The 23,560-nt window shown below is 38.5% G+C and overlaps 2 protein-coding genes across 6 annotated transcripts in view; one reads left to right on the forward strand and one right to left on the reverse strand.

The window, feature by feature from the left end:
• The window catches only part of LOC149015407 (phospholipase D delta-like), a 60,675-nt gene extending 46,359 nt beyond the window's left edge, over window positions 1-14,316 (forward strand). Inside the window, exons 7-10 of the mRNA XM_089157014.1 lie at window positions 8,334-8,482; window positions 11,914-12,078; window positions 13,416-13,613; window positions 13,847-14,316. Of these exons, the coding sequence (XP_089013140.1) occupies window positions 8,334-8,482; window positions 11,914-12,078; window positions 13,416-13,613; window positions 13,847-14,140 (806 nt within the window). The 3' untranslated portion in view covers window positions 14,141-14,316. The remainder of the gene's footprint in view (window positions 1-8,333; window positions 8,483-11,913; window positions 12,079-13,415; window positions 13,614-13,846) is intronic.
• A 2,217-nt stretch (window positions 14,317-16,533) lies between these two features.
• Window positions 16,534-23,360, reverse strand: LOC149015408 (uncharacterized). 5 transcript variants are annotated; one of them, XM_089155958.1, is made up of 6 exons: window positions 23,267-23,340; window positions 22,764-22,932; window positions 20,224-20,475; window positions 19,679-19,822; window positions 18,542-19,294; window positions 16,534-17,103 (listed from the first exon to the last, which is right to left on the reverse strand). In XM_089155958.1, the coding sequence occupies exons 2-6, from the start codon at window positions 22,881-22,883 to the stop codon at window positions 16,771-16,773; spliced, it is 1,602 nt and encodes a 533-aa protein (XP_089012084.1). In that variant the 5' UTR covers window positions 22,884-22,932; window positions 23,267-23,340; the 3' UTR covers window positions 16,534-16,770. The 5 variants fall into 5 exon arrangements, with proteins under 5 accessions (XP_089012084.1, XP_089012083.1, XP_089012081.1 ...); XM_089155957.1 differs by lacking the exon at window positions 23,267-23,340 and adding an exon at window positions 22,997-23,260; XM_089155955.1 differs by having other exon boundaries at window positions 16,535-17,103; window positions 22,764-23,018; window positions 23,267-23,360.
• Between the last annotated feature and the right edge of the window lie 200 nt (window positions 23,361-23,560).

A 23,560-nucleotide genomic window follows, 5' to 3' on the forward strand; every position in this document is an offset into this window, starting at 1 on the left:
GGTTATTTTTGTGGATGACTTTTCCAGATTTACCTGGTTGTTTCTAATAAAGGATCGGAGTGAAGTTTTAAAAATATTCATAGTTTTTTTGTTGATGTTTCTACTCAATTAAATACTCTAATAAGATTTTTCCTACTGATAAAACCTTAGAATATAAGCAAAATGCAATTTTTTACTTATGTTCTACTAAAGGAATTCTTCATCAATCCAGTTGTTCATACACACCACAACAAAATGGTGTGGCCAAACGTAAACATAGGCATCTGTTAGAAGTAGCAAAGTCTCTTTTGCTCCATATGAGTGTTCCCAAACAGTATCAGTGTGATGCTATACTTTCAGTATGTATTTTGATAAATCGAATGCCATCTTCAATTTTGTAAAATGAGAAACCATTTTTAGTTATTTATCCAGAGTCACCCCTATTTTTTATCTCACCCTAAGTGTTTGGTTGCGTATGTTATGCACATGTTTTGCCTCAATCAAAAGACAAGTTTTTAGCCAAGGCTCATAAGTGTATATTTAAAGATTATTCTCAGTTTCAAAAAGGATATAAAGTTTTTTAACCTGTAACTATGCATCAGTTTGTCACAACTGATGTTACTTTCTTTGAAGATACTCCATATTATGATCCTAACTAGTTTTTTGAAGATGACATGTTATGGTTGTGCCGTTTTCAATTGAGACCCTGGAATGGTTGGGGTGCCTAAGGAAACAACAGAATGTTTTGAGCTTCCCTCTGGAGACCTGAGGTGCAAGTCCAATTTCCAGCATTGCAAGTCTATCATCGGCGAGAGAAACAAAAATACTCAAATGGTACAACCGTCAATATCACTTCTTCTAGAGATCCTCCTCTAGCATCTGATAATCCTGATGATCTTCCCATTGCTTTGAGGAAAGGTAAGCGTTCTTTTTCTCAACGGTCAAATGTTGTGTATCATATTTCTCATTGTGTTACTACCTCCGACTTGCCTACTCATTGTTGTAGACACGTCATTGTCTTCTGCTACTATTCCATCTACATACTTTGAGGCTCTCACTCATCTGGGTTAGAAAACTACGGTGGAATCTGAAATTGAGGCTTTACATTCTAAGAATACTTACACTCTTGTAAATATGCATCTAGGTAAGGATCTAGTTAGACATCAGTGGGTATTTGTGATTAAATATAATTATGATGTTCTATGGAGTGCTTTAAAACACAATTGATTGCGAAGGGGTATACCCGCACTTATAGTGTAAATTCTTTTGAAACTGTTGTAATGTGAAGAATTGCTCCTCAAAAGTATATTATTCACAAGACCCCAATAGGGTATTTATAGTTACAACCTAGTTAAGCCCTACACTAAGTAGGAAAAGGTAATATAAAACAAATAAAAATAAAACTCTAGACTTATTAGGAAACATAATCATATTCTAATTAGAAAACCTCAGTCCATGTTTTCAAAACTCCCCCTCAAGTTTGAGCATAGATATTTATCATGCCTAAGTTGCTCATAATGTAATTGAATATCTTCGTGCTCAAGCTCTTTGTGAGCACATCAGCCCGTTGTTCTTTTGAAGTAACAAAGGTGATATGGATCAACCCAGCTTCAACCTTCTCTTTGATGAAATGTCTGTCAATCTCCACATGTTTAATCCTATCATGTTGTATTGGGTTATGAGCTATGCTGATTGTTGACTTACTTCTAAGTATAATTGTATAGGAACCTCCAAATCTGTCCCAACCTCTTGAAGCAACTTTTTAAGCCATAGTACCTCACAAATGCCTTGAGCAATTGCCCTAAACTTAGCCTTGGCACTAGACCGCGCAACCACAGCCTGTTTCTTGCTTCTCCAAGTCACAAGGTTACCTCCCACATACACACAATACCCAGAGGTAGACCTCTTATCATCTAGACATCTTGCCCAGTCTGCATTTGTATATGCCTCATTCTTCAAATGTCCATGAGCTGAAATTAAAATTCCTTTTCCTGGAGTAGTCTTCAAGTATCTCAAGATCCGATATACTGCATCCAAATGTGAGGAATAGGGATCATGCATATACTGGCTAATAAGACTAACTACAAATGTGATGTCAGGTCTAGTGTGAGATAGATAGATCAACTTTCCCACTAATTTTTTTATACCTAGATCAACTTTCCCCTAATTTTTGATACCTTGTCTTGTCAATTGGTTCTCCTTCCTTTGCCTTCAAGTGTAGGTTAGGCTCAATAGGAGTCTCAGCAAGTTAACATCCTAACATTCTAGAATGATAACACTTATATCCCTTATGTGTAGGAGGATAATCCAAGAAAATGCACTTTAACCCACGAGGATCTAACTTTCCATGAACATAGTGGTTCCGAACAAAGGCAACACATCCAAAAACCTTAGGTGAGACTGTAAAGGCTGCTATCCCTAAAAGAACCTTAAGGGAACAGCGTTGATTTAAGACTCAGGAAGGCATTCGGTTAATTAGATATGTCGCAGTAAGAACGACTTCACCCCAAAACCGAAGAGGCACATGCATAGAAAACTGAGGGAACGTGCTACCTCAAGTAAATGTCTATTCTTGCGTTCAGCAACCCCATTTTAAGGTGGAGTGTCGACGCAACTAATTTGGTGTATAATGCCATGGTTTGCTAAGTAAGAAGGGAATGCGCCACCCAAGTACTCAGTTCCTTATCCGTATGAAGGATTTTGATTGTCGCCCCAAACTAAGTCCTAATCATATTATGAAAATTTTGAAAGCACGAGAAAACATCACTTTTTTGGTGAAGTAAACCCATGTGGTCCTAGTACAACAGTCAATAAAGGTACAAACCATCTATGACCAGATATAGACACGGTTCGAGAAGGACCCCACACATCAGAGTGAATGACTTAAAAAGGGATTTTTGTACGATTATCTAAAATAGGGTAAACATGCCTAGTCTGTTTGGCCAAAATACATGTCTCACAATAAAAATCATTCAAATTACACCTTTTAATCAAATTCGGAAATAACTTGGACAAAATAGGTAAAGGAACGTGGCCAAGACGACTATGTCACTGCAATAAGGTAAAAGTGCAGGAGAGGTGGAACTAGAAACCGTAGAAAGAGCTGATGGGGACCCATCCATTAAGTAGAGTCCCCCTTTCTGTCTACCACTGCCAATTGTAAGCCCCGCTTCCAGGTCCTGAAACACACAATGAGAAGGAAAGAAAGTTATTTTGTAGTTCATATCACGAGTAAGGCTACTAGTAGATAAAAGATTAGCCGAAAACTTAGGAACATGCATGACATTAGATAAGGTAAGAGAAGACGAAGAGATAATAGATCCTTTTCAGAGATAGGGGAGAGAGACCCATCAGCCGTTCGAACATCCTGAGCAATAGGGACAGATGAATAAGTATAAAACAAAGTAGATGAGCATGTCATATGGTCGGTTGCCCCAGAGTCGATTACCCAGGAGGGATAAGTCAAATCGACATTGTGACAACCAAAAATACCTATGGGGAATTGTGGATCAACAAAGGGAACAATAACAGAGGCTATACTCGCACTGGAAATCGGTACTGGAGAAGATGAGTCAAGTCTGGACATCAACTAGCGAAGGTGCTAGAGCTCATCTAAGGAAAGAGGTGTTGGAGTACTCAGGGTGTCAGAACTGGCTTGATTTGCAGATGTTTGATTGTTGCCCTTGATTCCATTCCTAGCTCCTCCACAGGAATTTGTTGGACGTCCATGCAACTTCCAACATTTGTCATTTGTATGAGACTCTTTTCCACAATACTCGCACTTTACTGGAGGGCGAAAAACACCAGGACTAGATTTATTATTGCCATAACCAGCCACTAATGCAGATCTATCAGATGTCTGAGTGTGTACCATTGCTGTCCTTCGACTGTCCTCTATATCTACCATGGCATAGGCTTGAGCCAGAGAAGGGAAAGGCTCTCTAGAAAGGATCTGTGAGCGAATTTGATCAAATTCTATATTCAATCCTGCCAAAAAATCGTAAACTCTATGTTTATCTTCCCATTGTTAATAGGCAATAGCATCTTCAGCATTCTTCGGTGTAAACTTCCCATAGAAATCTAAAGTTTGGTAATATCCCCGAAGAGTGTTATAGTACTGAGAAAGAGTAAGGTCCTTATGTTGTAACTAATTGATTTTCCGTCTAATTTCAAAGCACTGTGCATCATTGCCGACTCTGGAGTATGTATCTTTAGTAACTTTCCAAATAGTTGCCGCATCAGGAAGGAGGAGATAACTCTCTGCTATGCTAGATTCAATGGAGTTGATGAGAAAACCCATGACCAAGCTTTCATCTGTATACCACTTGGAAAGTTGCATACCAAGTGTGGAAGGTTTTGTAGAAGTCCCATCAAGATGGCCAGTAACACCACGAGCACCAACAGCGAGGAAACTGAACGAGACCATCTAAGATAATTTGTCCCATTAAGTTTCACAGTGGTCATCTGAAGCGCAGAAAACTCACGATCCCTATGAATGGAAGACATGGGAGACTCTTCAGATGTACCAAATAAAGGAGATATGGGATCAGTCATCATTGCAATGATAAATCATTCAAAATTATGAAAAAGTCCTTGAACTTTTCAAAATTACAAAAAAAGTCCTTGCCCTTTTTCAAAATACGAAAAAGTCCCTGTACTTTTTCAAAATTACGAAAAAGTCCCTGTACTATTCGAATTTACAAAAGGCATCCCCTCTCTCATCTCCTTTCTCTTAGACCGAAAGCTCAGCCAACGGTGTTATGTTTCAACCCAAGACCTCCAAGAACAGGGTTGAAAAATCTGGGTCAAACTGGCTTAAAAATAGATTACAGAATTCCTGAGTCTCTTATTCTTTAGAAATCACTATCTCCTCGATATGTTTCTTTGATTCTCTTGTCGCTTGTCGCACCTGCAACGTCAGAAGCGATAGCGATCGAAGCTATTACAGAATCAGGAATTTAATAAAGTCAGCAGTTGCAGAACATTCCACTACGATTCTTTTCTGCTATATATATTGCTGTTTCTGCTCACGTGAAGATGCGGGGAAAGGATTCAACTGGTTCAGTTTCTTGGTTAAATCGATCCTTGCTTCTGAACAGAATTGATGAATCTTCCACTGACGTCAATCGCAGGCTGCCACAATGGGTATTGTGAGAACACCAGCAACGGAAGAAGAAAAAAGAAGCAGCGACAGCGGCAGCGATAACGGACCTTTGCGGCAAATCAAGAGAAAGGAGAAAGTTTTTCTAGTTCTCTCTTTCTTCCCTAATTGAAATTAGGCTCTTGATACCATGTTGTAATGTGAAGAATTGCTCCTCAAAAGTATATTATTCACAAGACCCCAATAGCGTATTTATAGTTACAACCTAGTTAAGCCCTATACTAAGTAGGAAAAGGAAACATAAAACAAATAGAAATAAAACTCTAGATTTATTAGGAAACATAATCTTATTCTAATTAGAAAACCTCAGTCCATGTTTTCAACGGAAACCTTCTCTCCAGTAGCCCGTTTGAATTTAGTGCGCATTTTTTGTCCTTGGTGGCTAACTTGTGATGGCTTCTGCATCAATTAAATGTCAAAAATGTCTTTCTATTTGGAGATTTGGCTGAAGAGGTATACATTAAGCAGCCTCCTGGATTTGTTGCTCAAGTGGGAGTTCTACTAAAGTATGTCGAGTTCATAAATCAATCTGTGGGCTGAAACAGTCCCCAAGAGCATAGTTTGAAAAGTTCAGTTCCGTATTATCTGAAGTGGGATTTTCCCTGTGCTATATCACTCTGTTTTCTACACAAGACAGAGTCTGGAATTATGTTACTAATTGTGTATAGGGATGACATAATTGTTTTTGGAAGTGATACTTCAGCTACTAAGGAAGTGAAAACATTTCTTGGTATTCAGTTTAAGATAAAGGACTTGGGGCATCTGCAATATTTCCTTGGAATTGAGATTTTATGAAGCAGTCAAGGTATTAGTTTTTCCCAGCAAAAGTATGTGATGCACTTGTTAACTAAAACCAGTATGCTTGGGTGTATACCAATGGATACAACCATGGATCCTCATCTCAAACTCACTAAGGATGACGGTGAGAATTTCTCTAATCCTGAAAGATACAAGCGGTTGGTAGGTAAACTTATATACCTCACTGTGACTCTCCCAGACTTATCAAATGCTGTAGGGGTTGTTAGCCAATTTATACTCTCACCTAAAAAACCGCAGTGGGATATAGTGATCCGAATCTTATAGTGCCCGAAGAAGGCTCTGGAAAAAGGACTAGTGTACAAAAGAAATGAGCATATGAAATTGTGTGCTTATTCAGATGCAGATTTAGCGAGATCACAAAATGATCAGAGATCCACCACTGGTTACTGCACATTTCTTGGAGGGAATTTGATCACTTGGAGGAGTAAGAAGCAGGTTATAGTGGCTCAGTCAGTGCTGAGGCAGAGTATGGGTTATGGCTCACACAGTCTCAAAGATCTTTTTGGGTGAAATCGTTCTTGAAGGAAGTCAATGTTGAGGTTGAAGAGCCCGTTGAGATGTTTTATGTTAATCAGGCCATGATCTACATATCCAGTAATCCAGTTTTTCATGAGAGAACCAAATAGATTGAGGTAGATCTGCGTTTTGTGCATGATGCAGTTATGAGAGGAGTCATTACTACACCCTATGTTTCTAATGCTGAACAAGTTGGAGATATATTTTCTAAGTGTTTACCTGGTCCAACTTTTGTAGAAGGATGTCGCAAGCTGGGAGTTTGTGATTAATACTCTCCAGCTTGAGGGGTGGTGTTGACATTTCAATGTTTCAAATAAGGAAAGTGGATTGTGGAGCATATAAAATAAAATAAAGAAATGGATCATGGAGCATATAAAATCAAATAAGGAGAGTGGATCATGGAGAATATAAAATCAAGTGGCTAAGCAAACTGATTTGTTGGAATATTGTCTTTCCTTTTTAAGTTAAATTGGATCTTTCTTTTTTTTTTGGATGGATATGAAAATATATTATAAACACCCCGAAGGTAAAGAGTACAAGGAGGGAGGGGGGAGGGCAACCAAACTAAGTACATTTGGAGGATATAAGCAAGCTATCAAGACCCTAGGTAACAACATTGTAGCTATTCCTTGGAGTATCCACAAGGGGTTTCTGAGACAAAAAGGAAATCCTGGAACTAATAAATGTTAAATGGATTTTATTCTGTTATGTATCCTAAATTAGTAGTATGGATCCCATCAGATATTGGGATCTAATCTTAAGCTTGTAACAATAATAATGAAGTGTGAACTAAAGGGAAGAGGCTTGCTAGAGTCGTCCCTCTCTCCCATCTCTTTTTCTCATTTTCTTATTTCTTTCTCTCTTGTCTTCTCTGTCTTCAATTGATCTTCAATAGAGGTTCTGGTTTCGTTACAAATATTAATGTTAAAACTGTTAATTGTGTCCCCTAGAGTTGAAGCAAGTTGTAACTGTTTGAATATTGCTATGATCCAGTGGTGGGACTCCTATGCAACTTCAGTACCTGACCTGCCTTATTCTAATTTTGCACTAGTGGGAAGACAATCTCTAAAATGAATCAATGATAACATTTTATTTGTCACTCATGGCTTTCAGATGGCAGGTATCCCATCAGTATATCTAATATCATTCTGTTTTTCACTGCTGCTGAATCAATTTCTCAGACTTCAAAGTGCCAATTAAATGATCAACAGGCTCCCTGGTTCAGTTTACAGCTTCAATTCTATTGCAATTACCTACCGACCTGGCTTCCGTGACCATTTCTTCTTTAGTCTTTCAATGAACTGTAACAAGAAGGCATTTGCACATTTATGTGGTTTTATGCAAATATTAAATTCACTAACATCATTATGCCTTTTCAAAAGCTTGTACCCAGTGCATACTGCACAGAGCTCCCATATTTAGTAGGGTCTGGGGAGGTTCAGATATACACGGTCCTACCCTTGTTTCCAGGACTTGAACCCCTGGCCAAGCATTCAGCAACTGAGCACTTGACCAATTCGCCAGGCATGATCTTCTCAGTATGCCTTTTCAAATTCTCAAAATCCGTATAAAGCCATGCCTTCATTCTTCGTGTTTGAATTTTTTTGATGTAGAAGCATATTCTTGTTTTTTCTTGCTGTTCTGTGTTCCTAATTTTGTATCTTCTTGATTTTACTGCCGTGTTTTGAATTCTTGTGGATCCATTTGCACCTTACATCAATTGCAACTATTTTGATTGTGTCATTTTGTTACTTACTGCACTTCCCCCAGCCTCTTAATCCTGATAGAGGTTCACTAATCTAAAACTTTTATCTTAGATAATTTGAATTTTGAAGTCATGCCTTATTCTTATGATCAGGTGCTTTTAATTTGATCCCAATGGAGTTGGCATTAAAGATTGCTAGCAAAATAAGAGCTAAAGAAAGATTTGCAGTGTATATTGTTATACCAATGTGGCCTGAGGGTGATCCTAGTTCTGCTTCTGTGCAGGAGATTCTATTTTGGCAGGTGAGTTATACACTTAGTTTTTTTTATTTAAAATTCTAAGATGTCTCTTTTCTCGTGTAATCATTATTCCTCATATCCACTTATAGGGCTGTGAGCAGGTTGACCAGACTGTTATGCCCTTAACGGATAGACGCTGTTATACCCCTACCCTTATTCAGTCTATTTATTTTACATACTAGCCAAAATATGATTTAATATTCAATGTTTGTGATAATTATCAATATCCATATCTCTTTGTATATCTGGATCAGGATCTGGTAATCTGATATCTGATCGAAAAGGTTTGTTTTTCACAATCCCTTGCTTTTTCATCCTTCAATATGAATCTCTCTACAAATACCCTTACCTTTATATTAGTTCCATTCACATCACAATATATTGGGCATAACACAATGTAGAAATCACATACATAATGTATATGTACGACGTAGTAATTATGTGTACTATATAGTAAGTATACTCATGATGTATCTTTACTGGAACACAGATGATCCTAGTGATATCTCATCTGTTAATTCTGCAGTGGTATCTTGATGTTTCTTGTAAAATTTATTTTATTTCAAGGCTATATGACTAATTACTTGTATCTTGAGAGATTTATTGTGATTAGCTAGAATAATAATGTTAGACATATATCCCATTCTGGTTAGGGTATCTTAATATCCTAAATTGATCTTCTTTTCTTCTTCTTCTTTTTTTAGTTTGTCACATGGTATCAGAACCACGGTGGGAGATCTTGCTCTTGACCACGATGGCGAGATCTCGGTTGAGATATGCCATTTTTCTGGCGTAAATTCGGTGGCCCATCTCGGTGGGTTTTAGGGCCCCGTTTGGTTGATACATGCATGATCCTTACTCTTCACATGTAGGTGTAGTATACCATATCTTGAGGGGCATCTTGATTTCTTCTCATGGGCATCTTAGAGTGAAAGCATATGGAGATGCAGATTGGGCAAGATGTCCTGATGATAGAAGATCTACGTCTGGTTACTGCGCTTATATAGGGGATAACCTTGTGTCTTGGAGGAGCAAGAAACAAGCAATAGTTGCTCGATCCAGTGCTAAAGCCAAGTTTAGATCTCTAGCTCAAGGCATTTTTGAAGCATTATGGTCGAAGGGCCTTCTCCAGGAACTTGGGGCAGATCTAGAAGGACTTATGAGACTATTTTCTGACAGCAAATCAGCTGAGTATAGAACATAACCCAATTCAGCATGACTGGACCAAACATGGTAGAGATTGCCAAGCATTTTATCAAGGAGAAGGTCGAGTCTCGGTTGATTCAGATTTCATTCATCACATCTGATAATCAACGAGCTGACATCTTCACCAAGGGCTTGAGTGTCAAGTTATTCAGTAGCATTCCTAGCAAGTTGGGGTTGATAGACATCTATACACCAACTTGAGGGGGAGTGTTGTAAGTCAAAGAACAGTGGTTTTCTTTTGTTTAGGTATTTTATTATTTTTAGTCCAGATCGGGTATTCTTGTACTCTTCACTTCATTCTATTGTTATAAATAAAGGCCTACAGTGTCATAATGACATAAGTCAGGATTCACTCACCTCTTTCAACACAAGTAATACTCTGATGGTGTTCAGCTTTACAATGTGTGCAAATGTGTCTTGATAATCAATCCTGAAAGTCTGGGTGAATCCTTTAGCAACCAGTCTGTCCTTATATCAATCTACAGATCCATCACTTTCTGCTTCACTAGTGAATACCCACCTGCAACTAACAAGTCTCTTTCTCAGAGGAAGAATAACGAGCTTCCAAGTCCCTTTTTTGTTAAGTGCTTTAATTTTTTCCGACATTGTTGCCATCCACATAGGATCTGCATTAGCCTCCTGCCACTTCTGTAGGATGGGTATAAAAAAGAAAAGGGAGACGCGAAACTACAATAGAAAGGTGAAAGAGAGTCAAGGGAGACAACATGGTATATGGGATAACTACAACTCTTAACACCCTCTCGAAGGGCTATAGGTTGTTCAAGAGAAAATTCCTTTTTGAGAAATGTGGCAGGTAGAGATCTAGGCTTTGGTTCTAGAGAGGATTCTTGTAATGGTAAAGGTGCTTTGGTAGTGATTTCTTGTTGAAATCTGCCAACATATGACTTCAAGATGCTGTTACCAAGAGAATGCTGTTCATTTTTCTCTAAGGTACCTCTAACAGGAGTCTACGGCTCCCCCTCTCTTGGTATGTCTGGTTGATCTGCTGTGCCTGCTCTGTAGGTGACTACTCTGGTTGCTGTCCATCTAATCTTGAGTTATTGGATGAACACCCAAGTTCTTGAAACCAGAGTTCAACATATCTTCACCTCAAATATTATTCTCCCCCTAAAAAGGTGTCAAGGTATGGTAGGATGAGGTTTCATGAAATGCGACACCCATTGATAGAAAGAACTCGGAGTGGTGGATTGTAGTAGCAGCAGCCCTTCTGGGGAGGAGATTATCAGAGAGATACTTCAAATGCTTTGTGGATCAAGCTTGCCAGTATAGATTACAAGCATAGTAGACACAGCCAAACACTCTAGGGAGAACCAGAAAAGGATTCTTTCCAAGGACAGCTTCAGGTTCTTAAAGTCAAGTATGCTGGGAGGCATACGGTTAATCAGATAGATGGTGGGGACGACAGCATGACTGTATTATTGGGATGGAACATTTTGAGCGAACCTCAGGGCACAGGCATCCTCTAACCAGTGCTGATTTTTCCTTTTAGCTTTGTCATTTTGAGCAGGAGTGTCAACACTGCTGGTCCGATGGACAATGCCATGATCTGCCAAGTAGCCTGAAAAGTGTGCTTCATATATTCTTTGCCATTATCAATGTGGAGTGTTGAATCTTACTGTCGAACTGGGTTACTGGAAGACTTTACTCTTGTTACACATTAGGTCTACCCAAGTGACACGTGATAGTCTACAAAGGTTACAAACCATCAATGACTAGAAATAGAATTACAACGAGTAGGCCCCCATATGTCAGAATGAATTAAATCAAAAGCACTATCACTTTGTTTATCAGAATACAAGTAACTAGAGCACGTTTGTTATTATTTATTGCATTGGCCATAGTAACTTTGTATTGGGGATAAATATATTTGGCCCATTTACAGGGTCACAATATTGCAGAGTCAGGAAACATGTCACTGTTGTCATTATGAATTACTATGGTCTTGTCTAGTGATAATTGTTGGCTTTATTTACTCTCAAGACAGTCAAGTTATCCAAAATTGCTGCTCCTGTTACCCAAGTGGAAATTGACACAGCAAAGCATTTTATTGCCACAACTTCTTGTTAATCATGATATCACCATTGTTCACTTCAGAACCTTAGTATGGTTTGGTTGGTGTAACACTAATAATTTGGCATATATTTAAGTACGTGCAATCATTAAGTATTAATGGAGGTGCTATTTTAATTTTTCTTTTGCATTTGCAGAGCCAAACAATGCAAATGATGTATGAAATTATTGCACGTCAGCTAAAAGACATGCATCTTGAGCACTCTCACCCTCGAGACTACCTGAATTTCTATTGTCTTGGTAATCGGGAGCCTGATGGAATTTCACATCTGAGTAGCCAACCATCTACTAACGATGATGCGGTAATCATACAGAAACTGATTGACTTTATGGTGTAATGTTTGCTGATTTCAGTCGTTACAACTTACAGTGTAACAAATAGAAACTTGTAGTAGTGACTGCAATTATTATATCCAGCCTGTCCAGTGGTTCACAAATCATTAGTTAGTACCATGGGTCCACTTATCAATAACTCTTGTCGGACATACACTCCTGAACAAAAATAATGTCAACAGAAGAGGCTCCGGCTACTGCCGGGTCTGGTAGGGGAAAATTTGTTGGACCTGCACCCTGTTTCCAAGATCTAAACCCACAATCTACAGGTTTCATTATCACCACAACACTAACTCTCCCTGATTTATCTTGTATTGACTTAAATTTATCTAAACACAGATAAATTTGTGACATCTAAGATCCCTTTGCTGACTTGAGCTTTATCTATGCCTTCTTTTAGTAGATGTCTTAAGAATTATGGGAGTATATAATCATGGGATTTGTAACACTCACCCCTGCCCAACTATTCATTGCAAGGCTTTTTTTTGTAATTTGTCCAGGCAATCATTGCTATGGTGCTCCAACTTTTTATCAAGCACTCATGATTAATTTGATATTCTTGAAATAGAGATTTCAGACTTGCTTAGAAATCCTTTTGGGGTGATTCATAATGATATTACCATCATTCAGCCTGTATTTCATTTATTCTTTCATTCATGTTATTCAACCGGCTCCCACTTAAATTTACTTGTTGCATCTCTGTATCCATGCAATACAAAACTGGGAGTTGTCTCTCTTTTGATTAAGGGTAGTTATTCCCAGAAACTGAGCGTCACATGCCACATGTTTCCTACATCTCATTCTGCTTGTGTAGCAACTAATTGTGGGTAAAAGTCATTGCAAGAGCATGCATGATTGTCTCCTGTACAAAAATTTTATGACTGAATGTCCCACATCTCAGTTTTCATCTGGTCTGATGAGCTTACATTTTACATGAGACGTGCCAGCTGTAAAGACCAAATATAGATTGTTTTCATTAAGAACCAATAAATTAATTGGCATTTTATGTATGACTTGACTCTTTGAGTCACTACCACTAAACTAAACTCTTGAGTCATGGTCAATTGATCCTCCCCAAACTAAACTTTGCCTGGAGAAATAGATACCAAAAAAACTACTTGGTACATGTCTTTGCATTTAACCTTTTATATTATTCTATTATTTCTGCATGTCCTAGATTCTTGTGGAATATTGATGCAATAGGAAATAGCCAGCAGTTGGATCTGATGCATGTTTGTAAGAATTATTTCTCATGTGGATAGATAAATTCTGTAGTGTAATGAAAATTCAAAAGCTGTTCTTTCAGGAGTCCGCTGCCCAAAAGAACCGGCGGTTTATGATTTATGTTCATGCCAAAGGAATGGTAGTGGATGATGAATATGTCATTGTAGGATCTTCTAATATCAATGACAGATCATTGGATGGTTCAAGGGACACCGAGATAGCAATGGGTGCATATCAGCCACATCACACATGGACTAAGGAGAGACATCCACATGGCCAGGTTGGTAGCCTTTTTTTCATCTTGTTTGAGTTTTGTTTGTTGTGTTTAGCATGCTTATTTCTGGAGTCGAAAATACAGCCTAACTTTGAGTCTGAGTCACCACAAGCATGGTTGCACCAAGAGTTGAATGGAAATGTGATATTCAAAAGCAATTTTCTTTTGCTTTTCTCTGTATGTTGCCATTGATTTAGAGTAACCAAATAAAGGTAAATTTTCCTGCTTGGTTTGTGCAGGTACATGGGTATAGGATGTCTCTGTGGGCTGAGCACATGGGGATGGTGAATGAACTCTTTGAGGAGCCACACAGTTTGGATTGTGTTGAATATGTGAATAAGTTGGCTAGCCAGAACTGGGAGGCATATGTAGCTGAGAAGTTTGAACCATTGTTTGGCCACCTTCTCCAGTACCCTATCTCAGTAGAAGCTAATGGAAAGGTTAGTACTTTGCCTGGACATGAGAATTTTCCTGATGTGGGTGGTCAGATTCTAGGGACTCCATCCTCCATTCCAGATGCTCTGACCACGTAGTGTGCAATCATTTATCTGTAAATATTGATTGACTGACCCTAGAGAGTGGGGGGTCTACACAGCTGAACAATTTCAGAATTAGTAACTGATCACCACCCATTTGTTGCATTTCATACAATGTAATTTTTTATGTACTGGGAGACACATAACTACACTATTTCCACAGAATCAGAAATAAAATTTATATTTCTATTTCCACTATGCTCTGATTAAATTTTGAGGTTGAAAAAGAGAAAGTAGGAGCTGAGGACCATGCCAGTTTGTTTTGATTATACTAAATGTGGAAAGTCTAGCCAATTTGTTGAAAATCTGAAAGATCCAATTGCCTGGCCCTATGGCCCAACCTGGAATTTCCTGCGGATCTCGTTTGGCATTTTATTCATCAGGAATTTGTACCGGTGGACTGCTATCTGATTAGTGATTACCAGGTTTAATGGCGCCCACACACTACTGCTTAAGTGTTAACACACCACAGAAGACCATTAAACTGTTCTTTGGGGTCCATGGGTCTGGGTCTGTGTACAGTGTGTGGAGATCATGCAATTATAACCTATGATCAATCGGTTGAAGCCTTGGAGGAAGAAGACAGACAAAATTCTGTTGCTCCACTTAGAAATGTAGACCTTTTCTTTGTTAATCACTTGGAAATGTAACCCAAAATTCTCTTTGTTTAAGCTCAGACTTTGTAAATTATGAACCAGTTAGAATATATGAAACTTTGGTAATAGCTAGATTTATATATCTTCTTTCACTCGTAGACATCCTTTGGATCATTCTGGTGTTTCCAAGATGTATTCTTTCCTAGTAAATTGAGGATGTCTTTGCCACTTGGACTCTCATTCTAATTGCTTTTCCCTTCTCTCGCTTGCTCCTATTGTTTGTCGACAAGTCTATATTATCTTTTGACGGGTAGATGTTAACAAGTCAAAAACAGCTTTCTGGAACTCAGAACGACTGTGGAATTGCATTATTATTTGTGAAAGTCAAAGGACTATATCTGTATTAGCTTGAAGTTGCTCGCACCTTTAACAGCAACTGAAGTACTAACTTCCATACCATGTAATCAAGGTTTACCTGTCTACCCTATTATCACATGAAAAAAAATTTAATTGTGTTTTTTCACCTATATGCGTTCACAGTTTGGTTTCTCCACCCGTTCTCATTCTAATAACATTCATCATTCCTACTAAATAACAAAAAAAAAAAAGGGTGGGTAAAAGGGGGCTTTAAAACTTTTAGAGGATCTTTGCACTGAAATAAAATCTCACATATCTACTGGTGGGTATCAATGGATTTCCAAAAATGACCAAATCTTCAATGGGGAAATTTGGCCCCTGGTGCAACCGTTCACTAGGCCAGTTATTGTTTTCAAGCAATGAGGAAAATATCTCTATTAAGGGTCAATTACAACACACATTGATACATGTTTAGGTGCTTCTTTGTCACTTGGTGCTCTTCTCCAGTGGATTTTTGTGAAATCAACTCTGATGTTGCCCTTCCTATCAATTCTGCTCTTGTGGGAAGCGAGTTTGTTATTTGTGGAATGTTCAGGTTCCCTTTCCCTTCTTGGTGTTCCTTCTAAATCTTTCTCTTCTGCAGATATCCTGATAGTAGAAGAAGCTCTGGGCTTGTGTTTGCAGCCAATACGGGTCTCTCGCATCTGAAGATGCCATTATGTGCTTCTCTTGTCCACTTTATGAGATGTCTTAATGTCCTCCCATCTTAACATTTTGCACATCCATATATTAATGGAGAGATTCAGATCATTTGAAAAAGACTAGCAGATCGTAATTGTAGCCTGAGGTCAAGGCATCAAAACCTCAACAAAAGTTTTTGGGCTAAGACTGCAATAAAATTACCTTGGAATTCTACTAATGCAGAAACCTTCAGCACTAGCTAGGTTCGTCCTTTTAGATCAGCCTTGTCTCCAGCATGTAAGACAAAATGGCCTCTTTCTTCTTCTCTGGAAGCATTTAGCTCCCCTATCTTCCCCTTCAATAAATTTACTTGCTTACAAAAGATTAAAATGAACCACAACCCAAAGCAGCATCCACTTGCCATTGCTGTCTTAACGAATTCACAATCCTTAATGGATCTAGAAGATCCATGGTGGCAAGCTAGAAGTGCACCTAAAAAGATCCATAATCTACATTCATCAAAAACTAAATGCATCTGCCACAAACAGCTCATCCAAACCTACCTGGAGGATACGGCCATGGATAATCTTATACTTACTCTTCATCCCTCAGCATTTCCATCGATGAATAAAGCCTCTAATTTTGATTGCAAGGATAAAACAGAGGCTGGGGGACGCTTCATAGCTCCAAAAATATTCGTATTGTCTGGTTCCGATCATTCAAAAAGATGTACCCAGAATTACCCCCAGAACCTCGTAGAATAGTTTCACCCAAGAAATTATTGTCCACTGATGATGTTTTCAATCAAGAAAAAAGAGGGAAAAAAAGAAACTTCATGGAACAGACAAATAAAATTGATTTTATTCTCTAAAGTATTATGTACAACTTCCATTGTTCTTCCCTCAAGATGCCACAATACCAAGTATTGATTTATTCCCTGAATTATGTACAATGTCCATCGCCTTAACAGAGAAGATGTTTAAACCTGCAATATCAGTTAACCATGCAGTCTCCATTGCCAGTATTACTGGAAGAATCTCCAGCAGCATCATCATCATCATTGCTGTTGCCATTGGCATCACCATCACCATCACCATCACCATCACCACCATCACCATCACCATCACCATCATCACCATCACCACCATCGTCATCATCACGGTTACTATTAAAGGACATCACAAGCTCTAACAACTCCCTGCTTGGTGCACCATCTTCTTCAACGGAATCTGGCCTGGATCTTTGCCTTTGCAATGACAAAATCTGAAACATCAACTCTTGAGGAGATGATATCCTATACAGCAAGCGCCTTTTTGGACGTTTCGACTGAATAATAGAAACATCCATACCAGACACCATCACAATCATTGAGATTATCAGCGACATCATCATAGTTGTTGTCAACATGATCATCATCAACAACAATAAAGTTAGCATCATTGTCATAATGAAATCATGAATAGGGAGGAAGCAAGTAAAATAACCAGTTTTCTGCACCTTCACAACAACAGGGAGGTTAGAACTTCCCCTGCTGGTGAGAACGGACCTAGGGAAGGCAAACGGGGTTTCTTGTTCTGGCCGGTCTTTGGTTTGAAGACGTTTGGGAGCGTCACCTTCAACCAGAACCTGCCACTCTTTATAAGTTTTTTTTTTTTTTTTTTTTTTTGGGGGGGGGGGGGGGGGGAAGGGAGTTTCCTAATTCTGTCATCCTATTTTCTCCTGTCTCTAATGGATTGAGCACAAATCACTAATTATTCTGCCTCAAAGTATTTTGAGAAAGATTAATCACAGTCAAAAGGCTAAGAATAGATATTAATAAGCCAATAGAAACCAAGCAGTAAGTTTCAAACTGCGATCTCCAAGTTCATATTCAGCCATGACATTTATGAACAGTAGCAGATGCCTAAATCCCCAAGATTAAATTTACTGACACTCAAAGCACTACCTAATACACCATTTTTCAAATATAAAAATATAACATTTGCAAGTTTAAAAAAGGGGGGGGGAGAAAAGGGGAAAAAACCATAAAACATTGACACAAAAGATAAAATAATCAAAATATTGAATAACTGTTTGTAAATACACAAGAAGTGTCTAAAGATGAACAGTAAGTTTTTTAAATTTCATAAATAAAGTAAATATAAAAAATAATAATAATAAAGAATGACACCAAAGTCAAAGCCAATAAGCAGAAGAATCAGAAAAAGAAGAAATTGACACTGAAGAAATTACTGCCTAAAGTTAATACAAAAGAAACTTTCTAGTGGATGCTGAGGACGTCCCACTGTGTGCAGAATAGATATAATAGACATCATTAGGATCTTTGCACAGACTGGATACTCAGCAGCTCACCTGAATGTCTTCCCTTTGCTGATGATAATAGTCATCCAATTGAATGCATTTGCTTTAGACAATCTTAAGAGACACAGGTTTAGATGCAAGATAAGATTGGATGACTATGACCATCCAAGAGGGATTTTTATGAGAAGGATATCCTAGGTCCAAGTGGTTGTCAACTTGTCATTACCAACTTTTGAGTCCCCAGAATTGGCAAGTATACCACAAGAAGTAACACCATCCCCATAATCTACCTACCCCACATAGAACCATACTCTCCAAATTTCTGGATGCAATTATACATACACAAAGAAAAAATGTGTCACCAAGAAACACAAGTTTTAGCTTTTCCCGTTTTCAAGCTTCAAGAGAAAAAACCATAACCCATAGTATAATACTCCACTCTATCCAAAATAGAAAGGCATACCTGTTCAAGGTTCACTGGCAATGAAGACCTCTCTAAGGCCTTGGGAGTCCATATCTTGACATCATTATCAATTCCACTACTAGCAAGAAAGGAGGCATGAGGATGTGGCTCGATACAGTTAACAACATCCCTGTCTGCTTCCATAGCACGCAGCAGTAGTCCATCTTTCTTCCTCCAAATGAAGATCCTACCACAGTCAGATCCACTCACAACATACTCAGAGTTGGGGCCAAAGAAGCCAACACCCTTCACTGTTTCACAGTTCCTATGCCCAGTGTAGACTTGGGGCATAGACTCCTTGTAAAGTTTCTGAGTCGATGAAGACGCTCTGCAGACTGGCTCAGATTCTGTTCTGGTGGTTTCACCAACACTAGATGAAGATGATGCATTTGGATCAGGTCCCAGTCCCATATCCCTGGTGAAAAGATAGATATGCTCATTGTTGTAAGAAACAAGAAGCTCACTCTGATATGAGAAGGACACGCCTGTTATTCCCACATCCTCCCTACCAGAGACCAGATGTGCAGGGCAGAAGGTATCTGCAGGTTGCCCAAAATCAGTTGATCCATCCCACTTGTACTTGCGGATGTCATAAATCCTAGCATATTCATCAGAACCCCCAACAGCAAAGCAATTTGGATTTCTCGGATCTATCGCAATTGTATTTAGATTGATGATGCTGCCATTTCTTGATTTTTGATGGGATGATTTGCATGTAAAGAGTTCAGTAGCAGTTGCAGTTCTCAAATCAAACTGTAAGAAGTCTGTTGTTAGGTGTCCACGGGTAATGATTCAAAAAATAGGAAATCGAAGGCAAAATTCAAGGGATAATCCAGTTAGATCCAACAACAACATATTAAAAGAAGGGGGGAAAAAGGAAAGAAAAAGAAGAAGAAGAAAAGGTTATTCATCTTTCCATCTCTTGAGGGGCGGGCGTGAATAGACCCGGCAATCAACCTCATATTAAGACTTAAGAGATCTGGTTGTTGGGACCCCATCTACTGGTTTGAGTCTCCCACCCAACAAGTAGCTATGCCAGATTTTATTATTAAAATAACAGGCAATTACCATAGATTCCCCTAAAAATAAAAACAAAACAGAACCAACAAGCAAAGTGCTATAGATATCACAACTCACATGCTGGACCAATCCATCTTCACCACATGTGTAAAATATGTGAGGGCTTCCAGGCTCAATAGCTAATTTATGAGCTCTCCCTTGATGCTTTCCGAGCTCTTCAGTCTCAACTTTCCCACGTTCCAGTATCTTAGCAAGTCTCACCTTATAAATTTAACAAGGATAAAATCAAATTCGCATTAGAAAATTGGTCTACAAATGTTTCAAAAAAATTTACAATAGAAAGTTTCTAGAGCAATATAAGACTAAATTTTTTGAAACATGACATGACAGGGCTACTCTACCAGTGAACTGCAAATGCAGTTGAAGGCAAATCCCAAGGACTCACCAAAATTTTGCAAGAGACTGACTAGCGAAACAAGTTGTGATAGAAATAATGAAAACTAGGACAAAACAAAATCATGAACAAAAAACAGTTCCATTTAAAAAAATCTCCATTTCTTAATTCCGTCATGGGACTACAGCATAGCCACCAGACAGCAGAAAAAGGTGGAATAGCTCTTTTCTACTTTCGTGATCTAAATTAAGAATCTGCCAAAGATTACCTGCCCATCAGCAGCACATGTGACAATGGTACGGTCATCTGTGAATGGCATGAATTTTGCTTGGAAAACGTTGTTAGTGTGACCTGAATGGAAAGAAAGTTTGACACGTCCAGCCTCCCAGTCCCACAGCTTAATCAGCCTGTCATCTGAGCCTGAAACTAGAATGTCACCAAATGCATTATAGCTAACAGTGTTCACGCAACCTCTGTGCTTTTCCAGCTTTCTGTAGAGCTCAAGTCGGAGCACAAGATCCTGAAAAAAGAAAAGACCAAAAGAAGTAACGAAATGCAGTTTGAGAAATTAAGTTCCCAATTAATGATGGTGTATTGGTACAAATGACAAAGCAAATTTGCAACAGTAAACATTTACTGGACAAAGTATTTTACCCGAGGATCAACAATAACAATAACAAAGGTCCAAGTTCTAAGGGACTTAATAACTTATATAGGAAACCAACATACAGGCAAACAGCAAACACATTTGCACCAGGGATATGCTGGCCTGCCAGGCCAAGTGAAACAGAGGAATATTAGAATTTGAAAAGAAAGTGTAACCGTCACTTATAACCTAGCAAACAACATGTGATTGCATTCTGTTTGCCATAGGCAGCCCACCCCTCTCTTTAAGTTTTTGCTTATGTATAGATGGCCATCTTTAACAGTGGCCTTAGTACCATGGTAATGGTTGCTCCATAGTTCGAGTAAGGAAGCAGCCTTTGCATAAAGCAAGGGAAAGGCTATGTACATTATGAACACCCCCCCCCCAACCCCCAAAAAAAAACCCCATAATGGTGGGAGCCTCAAGCAAAGGTACACCCTTCATGCAGTATGCTCTTCACCAATAATTGATTTATTCCCTTAATAAGTAAATACAAATCTAGGGCGAACTCATTTGAATTTCCTTCTCTAATAAGAAGCATAGACAAAAATAAGTCCATTTGACTCAAATTTAGCACTACATTGGGCCCCACCATCAGAATAAGCCTAGGATTTGGTCATATACAGGTTGAGCCCTTTGTTCCATGAACTTACTTGGAGATGGACCTCCTCTACGGGCCTAAAACATGAGTGTCAAGGTAGTACACGAATTTAGTTTTAATAGTTCAAATGATTCAATGTTGGTTAAAATTAAGTTAGCAGTTCCCCCCAATGTAAGTTAGGGCATTTATGCCTCTTTCCTAGAATGTAAATTAGGCCCATCTACGTATAATAAAATATGAGGAAAATGAGGCCAAACCAGTCCATGTTACTGTTCTCATGAACAGTGAGACCCCACCCCCCCCCCCCCATTTTTGGGCCTATAACAAGAATATTATAAGAAAATTCATAGAGGCATGATTGTCATTTCAAACTGATTGAATTTTGGACTTCTAGTAGGGTCCACCTGAATGGCATTTCAGAAGGAACCACCAATGATTAGATGCTGCAACCCTGAAGAGTGGTTATAATTTAGTTAGTTTCTGTTTTTATTTGTTTTAGTTGCTATTAGACTTGTGATACTTCTAGAGCTCAGAATTAGTTTTATTCTCAACATATCTACTTTCTGTCTTAGATAAGTACTTTCTAATTTTCAATGTAACTTGACAGTAAGTTCCCCAATCTCTATTTCGCATGTTTCTGTTCCACGAAAAAGGAAAAAAAGAGGACACCGGAATCATTCAAAAGAGTGCTACCATAAACACTGTAAGTGTTCTAGAGAGTTTGATTCTGCTATTGAGTTGTTTTCCATCTAGAATTATCAATTCTGGACTATATTACTGTAGTTATCTCCGACACCTGATTTCTTCTGTTAAGAAGGTGTGGTACCTTGTTTCATTAGGGGCCGTATGGCAAAGTTCCTGTTCCAAAATACTATTCCTGAGTCAGAAATAGTTATTTATATTTGTATGATTTTGTAGTTGTTCTATCAAGTTATGTTGACATCTAAATTCTGTAACTTAAATCGGTACTGAACTTCCAACAAAGACCACAACCCCTATGGCCCTACTCTTTCATTGTTTAATATTTCCAAATCCTATTTACTAGCCTGCAACATGCATAAACCCATAAAAATCAACCTTGTAATGGGACATCACCAGCCATTCAATTCAACTTCCCCTTCTTGAACTATTTATATACCGTCACTGAGATGTTTGATTATCCACTTACTACGAGAAAATATGTTTAACCCATAAATTCTCCATACAGTAAAAACCTTCCCTTCACCACTTTTAGTCCATATGGAGCAGGATGGAACGATGGGATCATCAACAAGAAAGACAACCACATATTCAGTTGTTTAAGTGCCTAATCTTTTTTGTCTTCGCCTAATCACCTCCTTGGGATAAGTTTCCGACCTTGGGCACAGACCTAAACTTAAAATCAGAGCATGAAAGCTGGACATCCGTAATTCCATAGAGAAGTAGTAACACATTTAATACAATCAAGAGAAAAAGTTTGATACGAAATTTCTGAAAGAAACAAATACGGTACCAAACACAACATCAAAGAGGCCAAGAACTGAATGAGAGACAAAGCGACTGCACATATACACGAGTTTACCTCAGCAGCACCGGCAGTATGAGCAAAGGTTTTGGGCGATAGCTCGCCGAGCTCTCGCTGATAAAGCCACAGAACTGATTTCTCAGAGGTTGTCCTCGCCCTTTTCCCTAACATAGTCATTCTTTCGGTGTATCGATCGGAATCGAAGTATTGTTGGATGACTGATTAACTATAGTATAATGTTAGAACAAAAAAGATTAATGCTGAAAGCCTGAAAAGGTGAATCGTCCCACCTTATTCCAGATTTCGGTGTATCTGTAAATTTTGAAAAATCACAATGAAAAATCACTCATACGGAAAACATCAACATCGAGGAGATAATGAAAACGCAAGATTAGCTTCTCTGATCTTTCACCTTTGCCTCTTTAGCAGACATCTGGCCAGGTCTGAGTTTTTGGGTGATTTGCTAAGAGCCTAGGAAGGCTAGTGTGATTAAACTAAAATCTCCATTGCCAAAGAATAAATAGACATAAAACATAAACAAATAGATAAAGGAACTCTACCTCTGCCCCTTGGGATTTCTGGTCTCTCTAGTGTACTAGACTTAATCGAACTTTTGGGTTCGAGAGTTCCAGGCTTAACCACCAAGTAAGAGAGGTTTGGATTGAATTAAAAAATAAAAAAACAAAAGGAGAAAGAGAAAGGGCATGAACTTTTTTCTTTCTATCTGGATCTTTTATTATGTTAAGGTTAAACAGCATTGTGCTCCCTTTATATTTTTCTATCACATATTTAAAAATAACATTCTAAACAATGATAAAATAGACCACAAATGAACCGTTCTCACCCAGATTTGC

Source organism: Hakea prostrata, chromosome 5, assembly GCF_041222555.1.
Source record: "Hakea prostrata isolate BN-2017 chromosome 5, UWA_Hpros_2, whole genome shotgun sequence".
In the NCBI taxonomy this organism is placed as follows: Eukaryota; Viridiplantae; Streptophyta; class Magnoliopsida; order Proteales; family Proteaceae; genus Hakea; species Hakea prostrata.

What these genes read in the sequence shown, in the direction of transcription:
- LOC149015408 (XM_089155958.1), bottom strand. Translation starts at nt 22,883, where the DNA reads ATGACTATGTTAGGGAAAAGGGCGAGGACAACCTCTGAGAAATCAGTT. An exon ending in CATGTGCTGCTGATGGGCAG is followed by an intron (nt 19,823 to 20,223) that starts GTAATCTTTGGC and finishes TAAATTTATAAG; the next exon opens with GTGAGACTTGCTAAGATACT. An exon ending in AAGATGGATTGGTCCAGCAT is followed by an intron (nt 19,295 to 19,678) that starts GTGAGTTGTGAT and finishes GACTTCTTACAG; the next exon opens with TTTGATTTGAGAACTGCAAC.